General features: G+C 51.4%; 1 protein-coding gene across 4 annotated transcripts in view; it reads right to left on the bottom strand.

Annotated features, from left to right (window-relative positions):
* The window catches only part of RHPN1 (rhophilin Rho GTPase binding protein 1), a 118,896-nt gene that overhangs the window by 30,493 nt on the left and 64,559 nt on the right, over positions 1-23,844 (bottom strand). For 2 of the 4 annotated variants that reach the window (XM_073577355.1, XM_073577358.1), the window contains exons 1-2: positions 13,024-13,120; positions 10,287-10,379 (exon numbers count right to left, since the gene is read on the bottom strand). The exons of 1 other annotated variant lie outside the window; for it this stretch is intronic. In XM_073577355.1, coding sequence (XP_073433456.1) covers positions 10,287-10,355 — 69 coding nt within the window. In that variant the 5' untranslated portion in view covers positions 10,356-10,379; positions 13,024-13,120. Of the gene's footprint in view, positions 1-680; positions 728-10,286; positions 10,380-13,023; positions 13,121-23,844 lie in introns of those variants that run through there. One more of the 4 variants, XM_073577359.1, reaches the window with a different exon arrangement.

The following is a 23,844-nucleotide window of genomic DNA, read 5'->3' as shown; positions in this document are numbered from 1 at the left end:
TGAGGAGGAAAAAAGCGAGGGGGAAAAAAAACAAGGAGGAGAAGGTGAGGGGGGAAAAATAAGGAGGAGAAGGGGAGGGGGAACAATGAGAAGGCGAGGGGGGAAAAAATTAGAAGGCGAGGGGGAAAAAAAATGAGAAGGCGAGGGGGAAAAAAATGAGAAGGCGAGGGGGAAAAAAATGAGAAGGCGAGGGGGAAAAAAATGAGAAGGCGAGGGGGAAAAAAATGAGAAGGCGAGGGGGAAAAAAATGAGAAGGCGAGGGGGAAAAAAATGAGAAGGCGAGGGGGGAAAAAATGAGAAGGCGAGGGGGGAAAAAAAACAATGAAGGCGGCGAGGGGGGAAAAATAAGGAGGAGAAGTTGAGGGGGGGGGAACAATGAGAAGGTGAGGGGGAGAAAAATAAGAAGGAGGTGAGGCGGAAAAAAAGAAAAAGGGAAAAAATGAAGAAGGCGGCGAAAGGAAGGAGGAGGATGAGGAGAGGGGAAAAAATAAGGAGAAGGGAAAAAAAATGAAGAAGGGGAAGGGGAAAAAGGGAGGAGAGGGAAAAGGAGAAAGACAGGGAAAAAAAAAAAAAAAAAAAAAAAAAAAAAAGAGGAGAGGGGAAAAAAAAGGAGAAGAAAAAAAAAAGAAAAAAGGAAAATGGAAAGAAGTCCAAGAAAGATATTAAGCGAAAAGTACAACCTCAGCTTTCCAGATTTCCAGGGTCCCAATGATGGAGCCTCAGTGAACTGGAAAAGAGGAAGGAAATCCATGCTTAAAGTCATGAACCATCATGGTACAGGTTTAACTCTTCAGGCCCCTGACTGGCAGTTTGGCACCTGCTTTGAGCTGTTGTATTTACTTTTGTACATTTACACCTTTTTCGCTGACTGGTTTCTGCAGTCGGCCGTGCGGGGGTCGCGCTCCTCGGTCGGGTTTTTCACGTGTAAAACATCCATTATTATTCCTGCACCAGATCCAAAACTGCAGCACAAGAGCCAAGAAAGCAGAAACAATGGGCCAAAACAGCAGCGAGCAAAAAACTAACAAGCAAGAGGCGACGTCAGAGCAGGGACCACCGCTCCTGTGCAATGTGCCAGTGCCAGTGGCCGTCCCTGCCCAGAGCAAGGAAAACTCAGCAAAAGAAAAAAAATGGAGCTGAAGCCAGGAGCTGCTGTTGCTCCTAGGCCCAGCCAGGGCAGAGTGCAGTATGTCATCAGCACTGAGGCTTTTAAAGGGGCAGCGGCGCTCCTGGACAGGAGCTGGAGTAGCTCCCAGCAAGAGAGCTCAGGGCCCCCAGCAGGCAAAGAGAGGAACTGCACTGGTTCAGGAAATGTAAAAAATGTAAATAATGTTGCTATGTTCACCAATTGTGCGAGTGAGAGTGAGTACGAAAGCGGAGTGGACATATTTGAGGAGATGTTTGCTGAAGTGAATGGTGATATGAGTGACATGGATGAGGGAGTGAGTGCTACTGTGAATGTGGGTGACTGTGCTGGAGTGAATGCAAATAATAGAGTGAATGGGAGAGTGACTGGGAGGACGAATGAGGGTGCTGGCACAAGTGGTGGTAGTGGTGGGAGGGCTGGCCCGTCTGCCCCTCCGGCCGCGAGACCTCAACGCAATTATGCGGGGGCCGCGGCTGGGGGTCGGGGTGGTCCTGGGGGGGGGGGGGTCTCCTCGCCTCCGGGCTCCAGGGAAGGCGTTTCGCACCGCCGTTTCCTGGAGGCTCTCAAAAGGGGAGAAAGGTCGATAGTGGTAGATGGGAGGACAGTGGACTTGTCTTTCTGGATAGAGAGACACGGCCTTGCCGCCTTCCAAAGTCAAAGGGAGGGAGGGACTGTTTGGTCTCTCCCCACAGCCGGGCAGGGGCCGCCAAGAAGGAATGTGGTCCGTCTTAGGTGGGGGGGCAGTGAAGCTTGTCCACCTAGGAGCAAGGTGGTGGAGCTCCTCCTTAGGATGGCCTTCGGGGCGAATGACATCTTTGCCCTGATACATCCTTCGGCATCCCGCTTCTTTGACGTCAGCTTCGTGCGGCCAGAGGGGCTTGAGCTCTTCTGGTCGAATTACGAGCTGGTGCGAGAAGAGCCCGGATGGCGAGACTTCGTGGCTCAAGCGGTGTCTCGCCAAAATTCCGTCAAGCGAGTGACCGTGGTTACATGTAACGAGTCACTCGCAGGCGTGGACATCATGACGTGGCTTTCCCATTACACCCCAGAGTACTGAAGGAGATAGCAGAAGAAATTTCTGAACCACTCTCCATAATCTTTGAAAATTCTTGGAGAACAGGAGAAGTGCCAGAAGACTGGAGAAGAGCAAATGTTGTTCCTATCTTCAAAAAGGGGAAGAAGGTGGACCCAGGCAACTATAGGCCGGTGAGTCTGACTTCTATACCAGGAAAGATCTTTGAACAAATTATTAAACAACATTTAAGTCAATACCTGGATAAGAATGAAGTGATCAAACAGAGTCAGCATGGGTTTGTAACTAATAAGTCATGTCAGACTAACTTAATTTCCTTCTATGACGGTATCACTGATTGGGTGGATCAAGGAAATGCTGTAGATATAGTATATCTTGACTTCAGCAAAGCATTTGACAAAGTCTCTCATACAATCCTTATTGAAAAAATGACTAAGTATGGAATGGACAAGGCAACTGTTAGGTGGATTCATAGCTGGCTTAGTGATCGGACCCAAAGAGTGGTCGTAAATGGCTGCACATCCAGTTGGAAGAATGTCTCAAGTGGGGTACCACAGGGCTCTGTCCTGGGCCCTGTATTGTTCAACATCTTTATCAACGATTTAGATGAAGGAATTGAGGGTAAACTGATTAAATTTGCTGATGACACAAAGCTAGGAGGGATAGCTAATACTAGAGAAGAGAGAGAGAGGATTCAAAAAGATTTAAATAAACTGGAGAAGTGGGCAGTAACTAACAGAATGGTTTTTAACAGGGAGAAATGCAAAGTACTACATCTGGGCAATAAAAATGAAAAAAGCATATATAGAATGGGAGGAATAGGGCTAAGTGACAGCACATGTGAAAAAGACTTGGGTATACTAATAGATCACAGACTGAATATGAGTCAACAGTGTGATGCAGCAGCAAAAAAGGCAAATGCAATTCTAGGATGTATTAACAGAAGCATACAGTCTAGATCACGTGAAGTCATTATTTCCCTCTACTCCTCTTTGGTCAGACCTCATCTGGAATATTGTGTCCAGTTTTGGGCACCACATTTTAAAAAAGACATCAACAAACTGGAGCAAGTTCAGAAAAGAGCGACCAGAATGGTGACCGGTCTGCAAACCCTGTCTTATGAGGAAAGGTTGCAGGATTTGGGAATGTTTAGTTTGCAAAAGAGAAGACTGAGAGGAGACTTAATAGCTGTCTACAAATATCTAAAGGGCTGTCACATTGTAGAAGGATCAACTTTATTCTCATTTGCACAAGGAAAGACTAGAAGCAATGGGATGAAACTGAATGGGAGGAGACACAGATTAGATATTAGAAAAAACTTTTTGACAGTTAGAGTGATCAATGAGTGGAACAGGCTGCCACGAGAAGTGGTGAGTTCTCCTTCAATGGAAGTCTTCAAACAGAGGCTGGACAGACATCTGACTGGGATGATTTAGCGAATCCTGCTTTGAGCAGGGGGTTGGACCAGATGGCCCAGGAGGTCCCTTCCAACTCTACGATTCTATGATTCAATGATTCTATGATTCTATTACGGGGAGGTCACCGAGGTCCCAAAAAAGAACAGGGACGAATTCGGCATCTGGTCGGGGGGCTGGACCTTTATGGTTAAATTGAAGGTTTCCGGCGGCACGGTCACCCACATCCCTTCCTCGGCGTTCCTGGGAAGGGACAGGATCCTGGTCTTCTACCAGGGGCAACCGAAGGTCTGCCACAAGTGCGGCGACCCCACCCACTTCAGCGCCAACTGCAAGGTGCAGAAGTGCGCGTTGTGTGGTGGGGTAGGTCACCTGGCCGCCTTGTGTAAGGATATTCGGTGCCACCTGTGTGGTGACCTAGGTCACCCTCTCAGCCGCTGCCCTCGCTCTTTCTCTAATGCCGCCGCAGGCCCGGTGGGGGAGACCGTGGGGGGGCAACCCCCGGTGGCGCTTCTTCTGCTGTGACAGGTGGTGGCGGAAGAGGAAGGGCTGAGGGGCCAGTGAGGAAGGGCAATGCTGCAAGGGGCCCCGCGTACCAGCGGAGGCAGGAAAAGCGTCAGGGAGGTAGGGGACAGGTGGAGCCACGGGCAACCGGGGTGATGCCTGCTCCTCCCTCCAGGCCCGTGGCCAAAGCCTCGGAGGCCCTGGGGGAGAGAGCGGTGAGTGAGGAGATCAGGAGGATGGAGAGAGAGGAGAAAGCGGCTGAGTCAGACGACTCCTCTCGTTATGAAAGTGTCGACGAGGATGTCAGAGAGCAGCCTACAGCATCAGGTGGCAAAACCAGGCGTGCCAAGCGCAAAACGGGGGGGAAGAAGGCTGACAAGCCTTCAAAGTCTCCCCCGCCCCCGACCACCAGGGTGCACACGGAAGGGCCCGCTGACCCCCCTCTGATCAGACTCTCCAACCGGTTCAGCGCCCTCGGAGGTTCAGATGATGAGCCGCCAGACGAGGGTGCTGGGCCGGGGGCAACACCGGAGGGTCCTTCAGGGGATGGCGGAGTCCGTCCCTCAGGGGGCACTGTTCCTCCTGAGGGGGGGACAGACCTGGAACCCGGGGGCGAGGACACCGGGGGGGGGGGGATGGACAAGTCGGGAGCTTCCCTGAAAAGGAAGGTGTCTGACCCCTCCCCAGGTGGAGGTGATAGCGGGGCAGGGATCACCCATGATGGCTGAACTCGCCCCGTTGACGCTGGCGTCCATTAATGTCGCCAGCATTAAGTCAGATGCGGCTCGCTTCACGGCCTTTGATTTTTTCTCCCGGATTGAGGCAGAAATTTTATTCTTGCAAGAGACCAGACTAACAGACATGGGGGCCATCTATAAAACACGGAGGGAGTGGAGGTGCGGGCCCTCATACTGGTCCCTTGCGGCCGAGCCGTATAGCGGGGTGGCAGTCCTTTTTAAGACTGCAGCTGTTGAATGCCGACGGGTTACTGAGTTGGAAATGGGGAGGTGCCTGATCCTAGATGTCTTCATGAGGGGACAAGAGCTCCGGCTCATCAACATCTACGGCCCACAATCCAAGTGGGACCGCAAATGTCTCTTCCTGAGGATCAAGCCCTTTCTTTTTACGAGCCGGCAGGTGGTCTTCGGTGGGGACTTTAACATCATTACGAGGTCCCGTGACCGGGGGGGTCCCGGAGATCGCCTGGATTATGATAGCGTCGCGTTGAATAGCATAGCCAGTGAAGCTCGCCTGGTGGATGTCCACATCCGGCACACCCCAGGTCACGGGGGTTTCACCTACCATAGGGGTAGCAGTAGGTCTAGAATAGACAGGTTTTTTTTGAAGGAGGACGCCATCTTTTCTGCTGTGTCCGCCGTTGAGGTGGAGTTCTCCGATCACTGTCTAATTTTCTTTTCTCTGAATGTTGCAGAGACTCATCGGATGGGAAGAGGGCTGTGGAAGCTCAATTCGTCCCTGCTGGAAGAAGCGGAGGTGAGACAATCCTTCGAGGATTTTCTTCAGAGCCAGGTACCGCTGTTGGATCTCTGTAGTAGTAAGTCAGAGTGGTGGGAGATCTTCAAAAAGCGGGTGGCGGGGTTCTTCCGTCAGCTCTCGAGCCTCAGGAGTCTGAACAGGCAACGCTTGTACCAGGCCCTGGGGAGGAAACTCGAGCAGCTTGTCTCGACTGGAGGTGACCGTGAGGAAATCTCCAGAGTGAAATCTTTGCTCAAGAGGTGTCAGTATGATAGACACACATCTTTAGTTTTTGAGAGGGACTTCGGGAAGTACCGCTCGCCCGACCCTTACATAAACTGTAAGATGTCAGTGAATTGTAAGATGGTGACAGGACTGATCGAGAGTACGGGGTCCCTGAACAGATCCAAATCAGGGATCCTGGAGGTGGTCAGATCCTTCTACTCACACCTCTTGGAAAAGAAGGATCTGGATCGGGACAGGATGTCGGCTTTCCTGGCTGAAACCATCCCTGAGCCAGGGGGTGATCCCTCTCTTGGTGTTTTGGCAGAAGAAATCAGGGAAGAGGAAGTGAGACTGGCCATTGATGGGCTTCGGCCCAAGAAATCGCCAGGTCCGGATGGCTTAACATCCGAGTTCTATAAGACTTTTAGGGACTCCTTGGTCCCCCTCTTGACAGGGGTATTTAATGAGTGTCTCTCCTCGGGCACTCTTCCCGACTCAATGAGGAAGTCAGCCCTCATTATTCTGTCAAAGGGTAAGGATCCGTCCCGTATCGCGAATTGGCGTCCCATAGCGCTTCTCGATACGGACCGGAAGGTTCTGGCCAAGGTGCTGTTTAATCGGCTGGTGAAGTTTGCACCCCGGCTCCTTTCAGGGGCCCAGCATTGCTCTGTTCCAGGCCGCAGTACTTTTAGTGCTGTGCTCGGTGTCCGAGAGGCAGTGGAGCAGGGTAGGGCAGGTCACTGGAAGGGGTACCTGCTGTCATTAGATCAAGCGAAAGCTTTTGACCGGGTCAACCACGAGTACCTCTGGTCCGTCCTTTTGAGGTATGGTCTGCCTGGGAGGCTGGTAAAATGGTTAGAGGTCTTGTACCAAGGGGCTGAGACTTTTCCGCTGGTGAACGGTTGGTCAGGTCGCCCTTTTGAGGTGGGTTCTGGGGTCCGTCAGGGCTGTCCGCTGAGCACGCTTTTATATGTGTTCGCAATCGATCCCTTCCTAAGGAGGGTAGATCGTGGACCGTTGGCGGGAGTCGGGATGGACCAGGCGGGCTCTGGGTCCTCTCTGAGGGTGGTGGCGTATGCCGATGATGTTTCCCTTTTCGTGTCCTCGAGAGGGGAGGCGGATTGGGTCATGTCGGAGGTAGTGCGCTACTCGGAGGCATCCGGGTCCATGATCAACCGGGATAAGTGTGAAAGTCTCTGGCTGGGAGGGGGAGATCCCAGGTTTGGTCTCCCGGGCACCCTTCCAGGGCCCCAGGCCACCGCCAAAATTCTAGGCATCGAATTTGGCCCCGGGGATTACCCCCAGCAAAATTGGGAGGGCAGACTTAAGATCGCCGCCCAAAAGGTGGACCAATGGAAGGGTTGGTCTTTAACCCTGAGGGAAAGGGTTGCCCTGGCTAAAGGCTTTCTGCTACCTTTATTAATATACCTGGGCAGTGTGTGCATCTTGCCGGAACCTCTCTGGACACGGGTCTATAGCCTGTTCTTCCAATTGTTATGGGGGAATAGGCTTAACCTAATCAAGAGGGAGGTTACATACCGTACGAGGAGACTAGGTGGGTTGGGTATGGTCAACCCGGTGGTGTTTCTAGTAAACACCTTTCTTAAGACTAACATCTCCAACCTCTGGCTAGAGAGGGCTCCTCCGTGGGTAGTCTCCTGCAAGGGTTGGCTTTGGCCTTTCTTCCAGGAATGGGAGACAGGAGGGCAGGTGAAGGACCTACGCACACCTCATGGGCATCTCCTGGCTTACGCTACCCCGGTTCTGAAGGTGATCCGCCGGTGGGGTCTGGGAATGTGGGAAATCAGGACCATGTCGAGGCAATGCCTTGACAAGAGGGTCCTGTTGACCCATTTCCAGAAGCCCCTGGCCCTTAAGGATTGCCCAGGCCGGGATCTGGAGGTCGGGCTGGGGCTTTTAAATTCTAAGCGGATCCCCATGAAGTTTTGGGACTTGACCTGGCGTTGCTTCCACGGGAGGCTGTATGCAAAGGATAACTTGAAGTGCAGGAAATCCGATGATCGGGGTTGTCCCCGTGAGGAGTGTGGCGACGTGCTGGAAAGCATGGAGCACTTCCTGCTTCAGTGTCCCTTTAATGCAGAGGTGTACAGGGTGGGTGCTTCCATACGTTGGCCGCGGCTGGCGTCCCTCTCCTACGCTGAGTGGGCCTATGGAGCGTTCAGATCCCTGGGTGGCCGGGACCCATGCACTTTATTCCTAGTCAGTGTAGTGGTTAGGTTCTACACTTGGAATGCACGGTGCCTAGTTTCGACGCGGAAAAAAACCCTCCCAAGGGATGAGGTGGTAGGAAACATCTTGGGTGACCTGGTGAAGGTCCGTTCTTTGGAGTTTGAATGGTTGGGTGTGAGGAGGGCCTCTTGGCTTTGGAGAGGCCTCTCCTTTTAAAAACGCACTCAAGGGAGAGCTAGCTCCGTGTCAATGAGGGTAGGGATAGCATAAGTTTCACTGGGTGTGTTAGGGACAGAAGTAGAGGCAGATAGGGACAGGGAGGGACAGGCACTGAGGGACAGATAGAGAGTTAGTTATGATAAGTTAGGTAGAGTAGGGACAGGAAGGGACAGATAGGGACAGTTACTTTAGGGACAGAAGCAGGGACAGTCTTAGTTGTTGAGGGACAGGGTGAATGAGTTAGTGAGGGACGGGGCCTCGAGAACTCCTTTTCCTGGTGGAGGGCTAAAGCATGCCACTCTAGTCTTTTGTTTTGGAAACATAGAGCATTGATGGATATTGGGCTTGCAGGCACTGAACTTGGGCCTGTAAGAAAAGTTTTGAAGGGTATGGTGTATTTAGTAATGATGAATAGGATGTTATGTCATTATATTTAATTGGTGTATTATGTGTTATATTGTATTGTATGTTATTATGTGTATGTGTTATTATTTTCTTTTTAGAGGGCATGGGAGGGTATAGTGAGGTTGGGAGGGGGGTGAATGGGGGAGGTGAGAGTGGAAAAAACCAAAGGACCCCAAGTCAAAGGGAAGTGGCAAGTGGAGATGGACCATGGAGGAAAAAGGCATGCTGGAGCACATCGGAGGCAAATGGTGGAGGGTTTTTTTTTTCTTGAGGGGCATAAAACTTTCGTGCTCCTCAAGTAGATGTGATAAGGCCATGAACTTTTATGGACCTTGTGGAGTGATAGGCCATGGACGTATATGGACCTGTGGTGAGGAAAAAGGTGGGGGGAAAAAAATTAAAAAAAAAAATATATAATAAAAAAAATTAAAAAGGATAGGGGTGGTAAGCTCGGTGGCGGTTCTTTTTGCCAAGTTAATGGCTAAAGTTATTTTTGAGGCAGTATGGGCCGGAAGTATTTCTTTAGTTATTTGTATATAGGTATGGGTGGGAAATGTGAATGGGGTGTGAACGGGTATGCATGAGGATGAATGGATTATATCTGGGGTTTTTTATTTTTATTTTTTAAATTGTATAGTGTTGTTGGAGAGTTCCTGCTGGGGGCCTTCCAAGCTGGAAAGCTTGAGGACCACAAAGGACATTGCAAGTTTTGCACAGGCGTTTTATGTTTCTGTATGGTTTTGTCTTGGTTTTTAGTTCTGGAATGTTGTTTTTGTCTGTCTTATGTATTATGTTTTTGATATTTTTATAATAAAAGAGATACAGGATGTAACTCAGGATCAGTAATGTAATGTATGTACACAGTGACTGCACCAGCAGAATAGTGAGTGCAGCTCTGGGGTATAATACAGGATGTAACTCAGGATCAGTAATGTAATGTATGTACACAGTGACTGCACCAGCAGAATAGTGAGTGCAGCTCTGGGGTATAATACAGGATGTAACTCAGGATCAGTAATGTAATGTATGTACACAGTGACTGCACCAGCAGAATAGTGAGTGCAGCTCTGGAGTATAATACAGGTTGTAACTCAGGATCAGTAATGTAATGTATGTACACAGTGACTGCACCAGCAGAATAGTGAGTGCAGCTCTGGAGTATAATACAGGATGTAACTCAGGATCAGTAATGCAATGTATGTACACAGTGACTGCACCAGCAGAATAGTGAGTGCAGCTCTGGGGTATAATACAGGATTTAACACAGGATCAGTAATGTAATGTATGTACACAGTGACTGCAGTCCAGATCCGTGTCCTGTATACCCGGCGCTCGGTGTTGGACATGTGGGTCCGATGATGACATTTTTAGCGCTTCCTCCATGAATCCCGTTATCTCGTTGGAGATAATGACTCCTTAATAAGATTTTCCAATTAAACCCAAGTCAGATTATGCAGCTTTCACAAGTCTCGGGGCTTTGGGTGCACGATCAGATATTGTGCGGATTCACATGGCACCCAAGAGAGGGACCTGACTGCTGCTCATCCTGAGCCTCTGCTGCACTATACACTGACACAACGCAGTGTTAGAGGTGGAGGGCGCTGTGCAGGTGCAGAAATATGAACAGGGGGAGGAGCCAAAAAGAAATACCATAGAACGGACGAGATCTCACCTTCCGGATGCTGCCATCAGTATCGCGCTGCGGGGGGGACAAGTCGCCATCAGCGGAAAGAACCTCCATTACCTGCACCTAGTGGAAGAGGCCCTGAAAGAGAGGGGGGCCCATAATGGTGACCCGGGGCCTACACCGTACACCACCACACACCCCCCCGTATACAGCACACGCAGACCGTACCCCCCCGTATACAGCACATGCCGACCGTACACCCCCCGTATACAGCACACACGGACCTTCCATCCCCGTATACAGCGCACGCCGACCGTACCCCCCCCGTATACAGCACACGCCGACCGTACGCCCCCCGAATACAGCACACGCCGACCGTACGCCCCCCGTATACAGCACACGCCGACCGTACGCCCCCCGTATACAGCACACGCCGACCGTACGCCCCCGTATACAGCACACGCCGACCGTACGCCCCCCGTATACAGCACACGCCGACCGTACGCCCCCCGTATACAGCACACACGGACCGTACCCCCCCCGTATATAGCACACACGGACCGTACCCCCCCCGTATATAGCACACGCGGACCGTACGCCCCCCGTATACAGCACACGCCGACCGTACGCCCCCCGTATACAGCACACGCGGACCGTACCCCCCCCGTATATAGCACACGCGGACCGTACGCCCCCCGTATACAGCACACGCCGACCGTACGCCCCCCGTATACAGCACACACGGACCGTACCCCCCCCGTATATAGCACACACGGACCGTACCCCCCCCCCGTATATAGCACACGCGGACCGTACGCCCCCCGTATACAGCACACGCCGACCGTACGCCCCCCGTATACAGCACACACGGACCGTACCCCCCCCGTATATAGCACACACGGACCGTACGCCCCCCGTATACAGCACACGCCGACCGTACGCCCCCCGTATACAGCACACGCGGACCGTACGCCCCCCGTATACAGCACACGCGGACCGTACCCCCCCCGTATATAGCACACACGGACCGTACCCCCCCCGTATATAGCACACGCGGACCGTACCCCCCCGTATACAGCACACACGGACCGTACCCCCCCCGTATATAGCACACACGGACTGTACCCCCCCCCCCGTATATAGCACACACGGACTGTACCCCCCGTATATCGCACACACGGACTGTACCCCCCCCCGTATATAGCACACACGGACTGTACCCCCCCCCGTATATAGCACACACGGACTGTACCCCCCCGTATATAGCACACACGGACTGTACCCCCCCCCCCGTATATAGCACACACGGACTGTACCCCCCCCGTATACAGCACACACGGACTGTACCCCCCCGTATATAGCACACACGGACTGTACCCCCCCCCGTATACAGCACACACGGACTGTACCCCCCGTATACAGCACACACGGACTGTACCCCCACCGTATATAGCACACACGGACTGTACCCCCCCGTATATAGCACACACGGACTGTACCCCCCCCGTATATAGCACACACGGACTGTACCCCCCCCCGTATATAGCACACACGGACTGTACCCCCCCGTATATAGCACACACGGACTGTACCCCCCCCCCCCGTATATAGCACACACGGACTGTACCCCCCCCGTATACAGCACACACGGACTGTACCCCCCCCCCCGTATATAGCACACACGGACTGTACCCCCCCGTATACAGCACACACGGACTGTACCCCCCCGTATACAGCACACACGGACTGTACCCCCCCCCGTATATAGCACACACGGACTGTACCCCCCGTATACAGCACACACGGACTGTACCCCCCCGTATACAGCACACACGGACTGTACCCCCCCCGTATATAGCACACACGGACTGTACCCCCCACGTATATAGCACACACGGACTGTACCCCCCGTATACAGCACACACGGACTGTACCCCCCCCCCCGTATATAGCACACACGGACTGTACCCCCCGTATACAGCACACACGGACTGTACCCCCCCGTATACAGCACACACGGACTGTACCCCCCCGTATACAGCACACACGGACTGTACCCCCCCGTATACAGCACACACGGACTGTACCCCCCCCCGTATACAGCACACACGGACTGTACCCCCCCCCGTATACAGCACACACGGACTGTACCCCCCCCCCGTATACAGCACACACGGACTGTACCCCCCCCCCCGTATACAGCACACACGGACTGTACCCCCCCCGTATATAGCACACACGGACTGTACCCCCCCCGTATATAGCACACACGGACTGTACCCCCCCGTATATAGCACACACGGACTGTACCCCCCCGTATATAGCACACACGGACTGTACCCCCCCGTATATAGCACACACGGACTGTACCCCCCCGTATACAGCACACACGGACTGTACCCCCCCCGTATACAGCACACACGGACTGTACCCCCCCCGTATATAGCACACACGGACTGTACCCCCCCGTATATAGCACACACGGACTGTACCCCCCCGTATATAGCACACACGGACTGTACCCCCCCGTATATAGCACACACGGACTGTACCCCCCCCGTATATAGCACACACGGACTGTACCCCCCCGTATATAGCACACACGGACTGTACCCCCCCCGTATACAGCACACACGGACTGTACCCCCCCGTATATAGCACACACGGACTGTACCCCCCGTATATAGCACACACGGACTGTACCCCCCCGTATATAGCACACACGGACTGTACCCCCCCGTATACAGCACACACGGACTGTACCCCCCCGTATATAGCGCACCTCAGCTCCCGCTCTCTCCGGTGACTCAGGCTCCGCTCTACATGTGTCCGTACAACACGGAGAGGGGCGGGGCGAAAACTGTGCGATTACGTCATTCTTATGCCTCCACCAATCGACTCCACACTCATCAAGCACCAACACCAATCAACGACAGGTAGGCGGGGCTTAAGAGACAGCGCTGAGGTTTTCAGCGGACCCAGTCACCCTGGCAACGGGAGGATTGGAACTCTAGTGGGCGGAGTTTGGAGCAGGAAAGTGCAACAGGCTGGTGAGGGAGTAATGTTGCCGTCTACTGGAGCAGAGCGGTAGTGCAGGGTAACAGGTGGTGAGAGTGTCAGGCTGCCATCTACTGGAGCAGAGCGGTAGTGCAGGGTAACAGGTGGAGAGAGTGTCAGGCTGCCATCTACTGGAGGAGAGCGGTAGTGCAGGGTAACAGGTGGTGAGAGTGTCAGGCTGCCATCTACTGGAGCAGAGCGGTAGTGCAGGGTAACAGGTGGAGAGAGTGTCAGGCTGCCATCTACTGGAGGAGAGCGGTAGTGCAGGGTAACAGGTGGTAAGAACTGTGTCAGGCTGCCATCTACTGGAGCACAGCGGTATAGCAGGATAACAGGTGGTGAGACCTGTGTCAGGCTGCCATCTACTGGAGCAGAGGGGTATAGCAGGATAACAGGTGGTGAGAGTGTCAGGCTGCCATCTACTGGAGCACAGCGGTATAGCAGGATAACAGGTGGTGAGACCTGTGTCAGGCTGCCATCTACTGGAGCAGAGGGGTATAGCAGGATAACAGGTGGTAAGAACTGTGTCAGTCTGCCATCTACTGGAGCAGTGCGGTATTGCAGGGTAACAGGTGGTGAGAGTGTCAGGCTGCCATCTACTGGAGCAGTGCGGTATTGCAGGGTAACAGGTGGTGAGAGTGTCAGGCTGCCATCTACTGGAGCAGTGCGGTATTGCAGGGTAACAGGTGGTGAGAGTGTCAGGCTTCCATCTACTGGAGCAGAGCGGAAGTGCAGGGTAACAGGTGGTAAGAACTGTCAGGCTGCCATCTACTGGAGCAGTGCGGAATTGCAGGGTAACAGGTGGTGAGAGTGTCAGGCTGCCATCTACTGGAGCAGAGTGGTATTGCAGGGTAACAGGTGGTGAGAGTGTCAGGCTGCCATCTACTTGAGCAGAGCGGTAGTGCAGGGTAATAGGTGGTAAGAACTGTGTCAGGCTGCCATCTACTGGAGAAGAGCGGTATTGCAGGGTAACAGGTGGTAAGAACTGTGTCAGGCTGCCATCTACTGGAGCAGAGCGGTATTGCAGGGTAACAGGTGGAGAGAGTGTCAGGCTGCCATCTACTTGAGCAGAGCGGTAGTGCAGGGTAATAGGTGGTAAGAACTGTGTCAGGCTGCCATCTACTGGAGAAAAGCGGTATTGCAGGGTAACAGGTGGTAAGAACTGTGTCAGGCTGCCATCTACTGGAGCAGAGCGGTAGTGCATGGCAACAGGTGGTGAGAGTGTAAAGCTGCCATCTACTGGAGCTGTGCGGTATAGCAGGATAACAGGTGGAGAGAGTGTCAGGCTGCCATCTACTGGATCAGAGCGGTAGTGCAGGGTAACAGGTGGAGAGAGTGTCAGGCTGCCAACTACTGGAGCAGAGTGGTAGTGCAGAGTAATAGGTGGTAAGAACTGTGTCAGGCTACCATCTACTGGAACAGAGCGGTAGTGCAGGGTAACAGGTGGTGAGAGTGTCAGGCTGCCATCTACTGGAGCAGAGCAGTAGTGCAGGGTAACAGGTGGTGAGAGTGTAAAGCTGCCATCTACTGGAGCAGAGCGGTATTGCAGGTTAACAGGTGGTGAGAGTGTCAGGATGCCATCTACTGGAGGAGAGCGTTAGTGCAGAGTAATAGGTGGTAAGAGCTGTGTCAGGCTGTCATCTACTGGAGCAGAGCGGTATTGCAGGGTAACAGGTGGTGAGAGTGTCAGGCTGCCATCTACTGGAGCATTATTACTAATGCAGGCAGTGACAGGCATAAGTAACACAAAATTGCACCTAAATAAATCAATGCATACATTCAATAGTGAAATTTTTTTTTGACAAAGTGCATAGTAATGTATCTCACCCGGGTGAGATACATTACTATGCACTTTGTGAAAAAAAATTTTCACTATTGAATGTATGCATTGATTTATTTAGGTGCAATTTTGTGTTACTTATGCCTGTCACTGCCTGCATTAGTAATGATGCTCTGTTTTTAATTATTGTGTAATAAAATTTATTATGTTTTGCTAAAACTCTTTGGATCCCTAAGGCTACTTTCACACATCAGTTTTTTGCCGTCAGGCAGGATCCGGCTATTTTTAGAAAAAACGGATCCGGCATAAATTTTGGAGAACTGTAGAAACGGATCCGTTTTTTTGCTGGATCCGTCTAGCAGGTTATATCTGTTCCTGGGGGCTGGCCAATTGGATCTGAGCATGCGCAGACTTAAAAAAAACGGATCCGGTGGCTGGATCCGTCTTTTTCTGGATCCGGCGCATTCCGGCGCCCATAGACTTTCATTGTAGCAAAAAGCTGGAAGCGCCGGATCCGGCGCTTCCGGCTTTTTCGCCGGAGACAAAAAACGTTACAGTAGCCGTTTTTTCCAGACGCCGGAATGAGACAAGTTGCCGGATCCGGCAAAAAACGGATGAAACGCAATGCCATCCGGCACGATCCGGCGCTAATGCAAGTCAATGGGGAAAAACTGGATCCGGCATTGCATTTTGCCGGATCCGGTTTTACAAAAAAAAGCCGGATCGCGCCTGAAGGCAAAAAACTGATGTGTGAAAGAGGCCTAAGGCTACTTTCACACTTCAGGTTTTTGGCGTCAGGCGCGATCCGGCGTCGTGCCGGAACGCCGGATCCGGTAAATGTTTAGTAAAACCGGATGTGACGGATACGGTTTTCTGCCGGATCCGTCTTTTTCTTGACAGACAAAACCGGATCCGTCTCATCCGGTTCATCCGTTTTTCTATCCGTTTTTTGACGGATTACGCCGGATCCGGTTTTTAAAATTGACCCTTGTGGCCTTCCGAACGGGATTGGCTACTGGAAAACTATATATAGCATGTTCCTACAGCCCTTCTTTGACAGGTTGTAGAGGAGAAAGTGCAGGTTGGAGAGAAGAGCAAGTTACTGGCGAAGATGGATGTTGTCATTGGAAATATTTTGAAGAATTTGGCGGATTTTATAGCGGAGGCGAATCGTTTGAGGGTGATTGTTCTGGAGAAGGAGAGAGCGAGACAGCAGCGCATCAGGCATCGTAGACGACGTTTGTGGATCCACCCCATCACAGCCAAGAGAATGACGCGTGGGGTCTATTCTACACTATGCATGGACCTTCGACGAAACCCGGATAAATTTTTTGGATATGTTAGGATGAAAATGGAGAATTTTGATTACTTGGTGGAGCGCATTGCACACCTCATAAGAAAAGCGGACACCTATTGCCGCTTCTCTGTTTCACCCGCAGAGCATCTGATGGTGATTTTAAGGTAAGCCACATTTATTGGATATGCTCGCATCAGAGCACACTTTCACTGCAATCTTGTTGGTGGTGGTTTGTATCTCCAAGTGTTAGGTCAGTTTTGGTATGTAATGCTGTGATTTAAAACTAATTTATTGTTTTTTAATTCCCCACAGATTTCTTGCAACTGGAGAATCCCTTTCGTCACTGCATTTCCAGTACAGACTCGGGATTTCCACCATATCTGGAATTGTGAAGTACACATGCCGTGCACTGTGGGACTCCTTAGCTGAAGAGTTTTTACCAGAGCCCACAACAGAGAGGTGGATTGAAATTGCTGACAAGTTTCAACAGATATGTCAGTTTCCAAACTGCTTGGGCGCTGTGGACGGGAAACATATCCGCATTGTAAAGCCAGCTGGATCGGGATCGGAATATTTCAATTACAAGAAATATTTTTCAATTGTCCTCATGGCCATCGCTGACGCGGAATACAAATTTATTGCGGTTGATATTGGGGCCTATGGCCGCTCCAATGACTCTCAAGTTTTCAAACTGTCTGCCATGGGGCGTAAACTGTATGGAAACACCTTCCAGTTCCCACCACCTAGACCGCTGCCGCAAACATCTGGTCCACCTATGCCATTTGTCTGTGTAGGGGATGAAGCCTTCCAGCTGTCAGAACACCTTTTGAAACCGTACGGTAGCAGAGGATTGACAAGACCAAAACGCATTTTTAATTACCGCCTCACAAGAGCAAGAAGAATGGTTGAATGTACCTTTGGTATTCTGACAGCCAAATGGCGGGTCCTATTGACTGCGATCAACCTCAAGACAGAAACTGTGGACGAGGTGATCAAAGCGTGCGTGGTACTCCACAATTTTGCTATATGCAAGGAACCCATTTCCATTGAGGACACCTCTGAAGAAACCACCTTGCAAGATTACCATGACATTACCACTAGAAGTTCTGTGACGGTTTCAGTAATGAGGGACAATTTTGCACTATACTTTATGTCACCTCAAGGCAGAGTACACTGGCAGGATGACAGAGTGTGAAAGATTTGTGCCCTAACCAAACTTGTTTACCTTCTGTACCAACAGTATATACCTTTGCCAACCAAAGTTGGCTATCTTGTCATGGTCTCTATTTTTAGCTTTAGGCCACAGGTGTGTACCTGGTTGTGTTTTATGCAAAGTATTTCACCTTTTAACAAAAGTTGTGTACATTGTTAGGAAATCACCAACAATAAACACAACTTTTTAGGTGAAATACTTTGCTTCAAACACAACCAGGAACACAACTGTGGCAAAAAGCTAAAATTTACCCACAGTTATATACCTAGTTTTGAATACCATTTCACCTTTTAAATACCCTGTATTTAACCTTTTTCGCCGCAGAAAGAAATGACAGACAACCAGTGTAAAATAATTTAACTTTTATTGAAAAATGTTTTTTTTAGTAAACTTTTTTAAAATTTTAATAAACTTGTTTAATAAAGCTTTGAAACCATAAAACTGGTCATTTTTATTTAAATACACACATTATAATTCTGTGTAGTGTGTGGTGGAAATACTGCTGTAGGGGCTGCGGGACACTTCGACACTGGGAGTGTGGAGAGAGGACTGGGATCGTGGTGGGGAAGGAACAGTTAGAGGTGAAGGTGTGGAAAAAACTACAGAATGGGTGGACATGTGGGAAGCAGAAGAGGTGGTGGGTGGTGGAGTGGAGGGTTGGGCAGGGACTGTAGGAGCAGATGATGTTGATGGCAAGTTGTATGGGGAAGGAGTTTGGTACGGGGCAGGTTGCTGGAAGTGGGGAGATGTCTGGTACGGGGCAGGTTGCTGGAAGTGGGGAGATGTCTGGTACTGGGGAGGTTGCTGGAAGTGGGGAGATGTCTGGTACTGGGGAGGTTGCTGGTACTGGGGAGGTGGATGGTGCTGGGGAGGTGGATGGTGCTGGGGAGGTGGATGGTGCTGGGGAGGTTGCTGGAAGTGGGGAGGTTGCTGGTATGTAATAGGAGGGGGAGGATGGAAAGTGGCTGGAGGGGGTGTAGATGTAATAGGAGGGGGAGGATGGAAAGTGGCTGGAGGGGGTGTAGATGTAATAGGAGGGGGAGGATGGAAAGTAGCTGGAGGGGGTGTAGATGTAATAGGAGGGGGAGGATGGAAAGTGGCTGGAGGGGGTGCAGGTGGAGGAACTACTGTGGTGGGAGGAGGAGGAGGTTGGGAGGTAACTTGCTGGAGAGCAGCGTGGCATGAATGCATTACATGCATCTGCTGGGCAGGAGAGAGCGTTTCCATGCGCTCCACAACAGACCTGAAAAAGGTGTGGTTTGGCGAAGATCTTGCTTCTGAATGCATGGTTTGCAGAAGTGTCTTCACCTCCAGAATGCTGGAGTTGATCTGCTGAAAGCCTGCGGAGATTTGCTCTGACAAGACTTTTAGACAGTTCTGGAAAGATGCATTCAGATGCAAGAACTCTGGCGCATAAGTCTTTTCCTGACCCCTCTGCCGCTGCCGCCCAGTACCCGCAGGTGTACTAGAGGTGGCAGGGGCAGAAGGGTGGGGTAAAGGGAAAGCGATCTCCTCACCAGCAGCTTCATGTAATGTAGGCGGCCACGATGCTCCTGTGCTGGTGGATGGGACAGAGGGGTCGAATGTGTGGGAAGGCTGGGAAGGTGCAGATGTACCGGGGCGGTCGAAGTGTCCCTCGGTGCCGGTCTCCTCAGGGATCGCCTCAGAAGGGTCCAATCGTGCAGGCTCCCGAGTGCTGCTCACCGTGCTGTGGAATAAAGAGAAAAAAAAACAATTAAAATACTGACATGGTATGGCCCTGGCTGAAAAAAAAAAGTTACATCTAACATTTTTTTTCACATGTGTGTAATATTTACCTTCTAGTGACCATTGTATCCCGGAGGAACGACAGGGCTCGTGCGTACTTGTACTTGCTCCTGCGTCCTCCAGATCCACTCGGGGCCCGCATCTCTTTATTGAACTCCTTCTTGAAACGATCCCTCACAGACCGCCACCGATTCACAATTCTCTCCCCTGAAACGAGAAAGGAGTGGTTAGTATACAACATCAGTGTTTCCCAAACTCCAGTCCTCATGGTCCCCAGAGGTCATGTTTTCAGGATTTCCATAGTAAATAGAAATCCTGAACACATGATCCGTGGGGACCACGAGGACTGGAGTTCGGGAAACACTGGTTTACATCAAGCAACCGGTACTGTATATACTTACGCTCTTTAATCTGGTCCCGAGCTTCGAGGTCCTCCCAGCGGCCAACAAGGAGCGAACAGATTTCCTCCCAGAGTCGTCGGGTAACGATCAGGTCAGCGTGGCGGCGGTCAGCCATATTCCAGAGCGGCTCCCTTTCTCTGACGAGATCGATGAGGCGGTCCACATCAATCCCTCCATCCTCACCGTCAGAGTCGGGAGCACGCTGTGAAGGCTGTTAAAGAAAAAGACAAAAATAACATAATTAGCCTCCACAAAAGAAATGAAATAAAAAGTGCAAAAAAACAAAGCAAAAATATTTATACTTACACGCTGGTGACCGCCGCGTTGCTGTCGCCGACGACCCTGGGAGGCACTGCGAGGACCTCTTGGCCGAGCACCAGATTAGGAAGACTAGAGAAGAAAACAAAAAATGTTATGTCTTTGGATGTAGGCATTTGTTTGCTGTGTGTGGTCTGCAGAACATTGTTTTCTATGTGTTGTGTGTAGTGTGATGTTGTGTTTCTGCGTTTGATGCAAAAAACTTACCAATTGTGAGCCCACTCCAAGTGTCTGTCCACCCCTTCCTTCTTCTTCTGGGAGCTCCTCTTCATCTTGTGATTCCTGTTTTGAAATAAAAGGCAATGAATAGACATATATTACAGAGATGATGGATTTTGGAAATAAAAACTTACCGTCAAACGCTGACGATGCGAGGGAGGGCTCCCAGAAGATGATGTGCTGTCTTCCTCATGGCCAGACTCCATGGCTGTGGGTGGTGTTTCTGCTGCTGCCATTGCTGCTGCTGCTGCATCTATTGGGCGGCTGTTGAATAAAGAGAAACATCTTGATATTCCATAGTCCTAGTTTGGAGGAATGGAGGATTTGATAATTACCGTCTCTCATCTGCTGCTGGACTCCCCTCCCGTTGTTCAGCATGCTGCTCCATTTGGGGTGGTGGTGGTGCTGATGGTGCTGCTGCTGCTGCAGATGTCTGCTGCCTTCTCCTGGTTCTTGGCTTGGGTGGCATGTTGGGTGTGGCTGAGGGTCCCATTGTCTTGCTTTTATATATGTCCTGTGGGCAGAGCTACTGAGCATGCTCAGACAAAAGAAACCGGATCCGGCGCATTGCGCTTTTTCGACGGATACAAAAAACGTTACAGTCACCGTTTTTTCCAGACGCCGGATCGCGTCACATTGCCGGATCCGGCGAAAATCGGATGAAACGCATGGCCATCCGGCTCGATCCGGCTCTAATGCAAGTCAATGGGGGGGAAACCGAATCCGGCATTGCATTTCGACGGATCCGGTTTTAGTCAAAAGCGCCAGATCGCGCCTGAAGCTGAAAACCTGATGTGTGAAAGAGGCCTAATTCTTCCTTAATTGTCTAGACAAAGGGAAATTTAGTGATATATTGTGTTTTGAGTTGTGCTACTAAATGGTTCCCATGAGTGGGGGATATTCCTGTATTTAATGCCATCTACTGGAGCAAGAGCGGTAGTGCAGGTAATAGGTGGTAAGAGCTGTGTCAGGCTGCCATCTACTGGAACAGAGCGGTATAGCAGGGTAACACGTGGTAAGAACTGTGTAAGGCTGCCATCTACTGGAGGAGAGCGGTAGTGAAGGGTAACAGGTGGTAAGAACTGTGTCATGCTGCCATCTACTGAAGCAGAGCGGTATAGCAGGGTAACAGGTGGAGAGAGTGTAAGGCTGCCATCTACTGGAGCAGAGCGGTAGTGCAGGGTAACAGGTGGTGAGAGTGTAAGGCTGCCATCTACTGGAGCAGAGCGGTATTGCAGGGTAAAAGGTGGAGAGAGTGTCAGGCTGCCATCTACTGCAGCAGAGCTGTAGTGCAGAGTAATAGGTGGTAAGAACTGTGTCAGGCTGCCATATACTGGAGCAGAGCTGTAGTGCAGAGTAATAGGTGGTAAGAACTGTGTCAGGCTGCCATATACTGGAGCAGAGCAGTTGTGCAGGGTAAAAGGTGGTAAGAACTGTGTCAGTGTGATGAACAGCCCACCGCTGCCACCAATATGTGATGAACGCAAGCAGGAGGCACGCCGTTGCCACCAAATTGTGACGAACGGCGCGGCCGGTGCCACCAAAACGTCACGATCCCACCACTGACACGGGTTTGTCAGCGGACGGAGGGACCCGACACACAGCTATCACAGGCACAGTGGGGGCTTATCTTAGTTATCCCACCACCGGCACCACGTGACAAAATAAAGCAAGCTAATCTTGCTCTAACAATTTACCGCAGGGGGGTATTTTGGATGCCCCACCACTGCTACCAACCTTCCAAGAACTGCGGGGATTTATGTATATCCCACTTTCTGAGTCCCACTTTGGAACTCGCAGCTCTCCAGCGCCCCCTTACCCTCAGGTCAGTCAGGGAACTGCACCTAGGATAATTAGTCGCCGGACGGGCTGATTGTTGTGCACGGGCCACTAGACTACTGCAGTAAGGGAAATATCAATGCTGTGGCCGCAGCCCCTCATTCAGCATGTAAGACCCGTCTGTACTGCCAGCTAGCCGTGCACACCACGCTGCCGCCAGCCACGCTTTACTTAATCAAAGAGTTAAGAGGGTCCGCGGCAAACCCCAAATTAGTAGCGATTGTGACGTCCGCCTGCGGGTCTGGGCTGCAGCCAGGCAACACCCCGAGAAACACTGATACCCTTTACCCCTATACAGGGATCTGGATTTATAGCAGAGCCCAGGAGGCGCTGTCTGAATAGGAGCAATGACCAGAGCAGGACGGTCGCCAGAAAGGTGTTCCAATACAGGACACAAACGTGGAGATATGCGAGTCTAAACCAGTCGGGCAGCAATGGTACAAAAACGGTAGACAGAAGGAGAGTCAGATTCAGGCCGAGAGTCATAAACCAGGAGAGTAGCAGAGGTACAGAATCGTTAGGCAGAAGCAGAGTCAGATTCAGGCCAAAAGTCATAAACCAGGAGAGTCGCAGAGGTACAGAATCGTTAGGCAGAAGCAGAGTCAGATTCAGGCCGAGAGTCATAAACCAGGAGAGTCACAGAGGTACAGAATCGTTAGGCAGAAGGAGAGAGTCAGAAGTCCAGGCCAAAGTCAGTCAGTCAGAAAGTAATACACACAGGGGAACCAAGAATATATCTGGCGGCTTGCAAGACCAGTCCCAAGGTATTTCAGGGATCAGGTCACCCCTCATAGGTTCCTGGACTGATGATGTCATCAGTACCGCCCCCAGGACCAGGCCAGATGGAGATGCAGTAACCTCTTGATGACTGACAGAGGGGTGGAGCCTGCGTCCACCAGATGCCTGCGCAGGTGCGCTTACTCTGTCAGCACCATAACTCCCGGGCGAGCCATGGCGCCTCCTAGTGACCGCGACAGGAGCAGCAGACCCAGAATTTAACGGCGACGTGACAGACCGGCGCCTCCTAGAGGCTAAAGCCGGGACAGTAGGCTCTGAGCCTGACGTAACAGAACCACGGCCCTGTCCAGTGGCCGAGGCAGGAACAGCCGTCCCTGAGTCTGACGATAAAGTGGCGGTCCGGCGCCTCCTAGAGGCCGCGACCGGAACAGCAGGCCCTAAGTCTGGCGGAAACGTGACAGTACCCCCCCCTCCAAGAGGGGCCTCCGGACCCTCAAAACCCGGTTTATCAGGGTGAAGGAGGTGAAACCTTCTAATCAACCCCTTGGCATGAATGTCACTAGCGGGGACCCAGGACCTCTCCTCTGGGCCATAGCCTTTCCAATGAACTAAATATTGCACAGACTTTCTCACTAAACGGGAATCAAGGATGCCCTGGACTTCGTACTCCAAGGCACCCTTGACCAAAACTGGAGGAGGAGGGGACTGGACGGGATGAATTGGGGAGCGGTACACCTTGAGAAGGGATTTGTGGAAAACATTAGGAATTTTAAAAGACTGAGGGAGCCTTAAACGAAAGGCTACCGGGTTAATTACTTCTAATATCTCGTAGGGACCAATAAACCTGGGCCCCAGTTTGGCAGATGGCACCTTAAGCTTAATGTTTCTGGTAGACAGCCAAACTTTGTCCCCAACTCCTAGGTGCGGCCCCGTGGACCTCCGTTTATTTGCGGCCGAAGCCTGCCTGACCTGGG

This window comes from Dendrobates tinctorius, unplaced genomic scaffold (genome assembly GCF_039654945.1).
Source record: "Dendrobates tinctorius isolate UK_male_01 unplaced genomic scaffold, ASM3965494v1 ptg000055l, whole genome shotgun sequence".
Lineage (NCBI taxonomy): Eukaryota > Metazoa > Chordata > Amphibia > Anura > Dendrobatidae > Dendrobates > Dendrobates tinctorius.
This window is presented reverse-complemented; position numbering and strand designations above follow the sequence as displayed.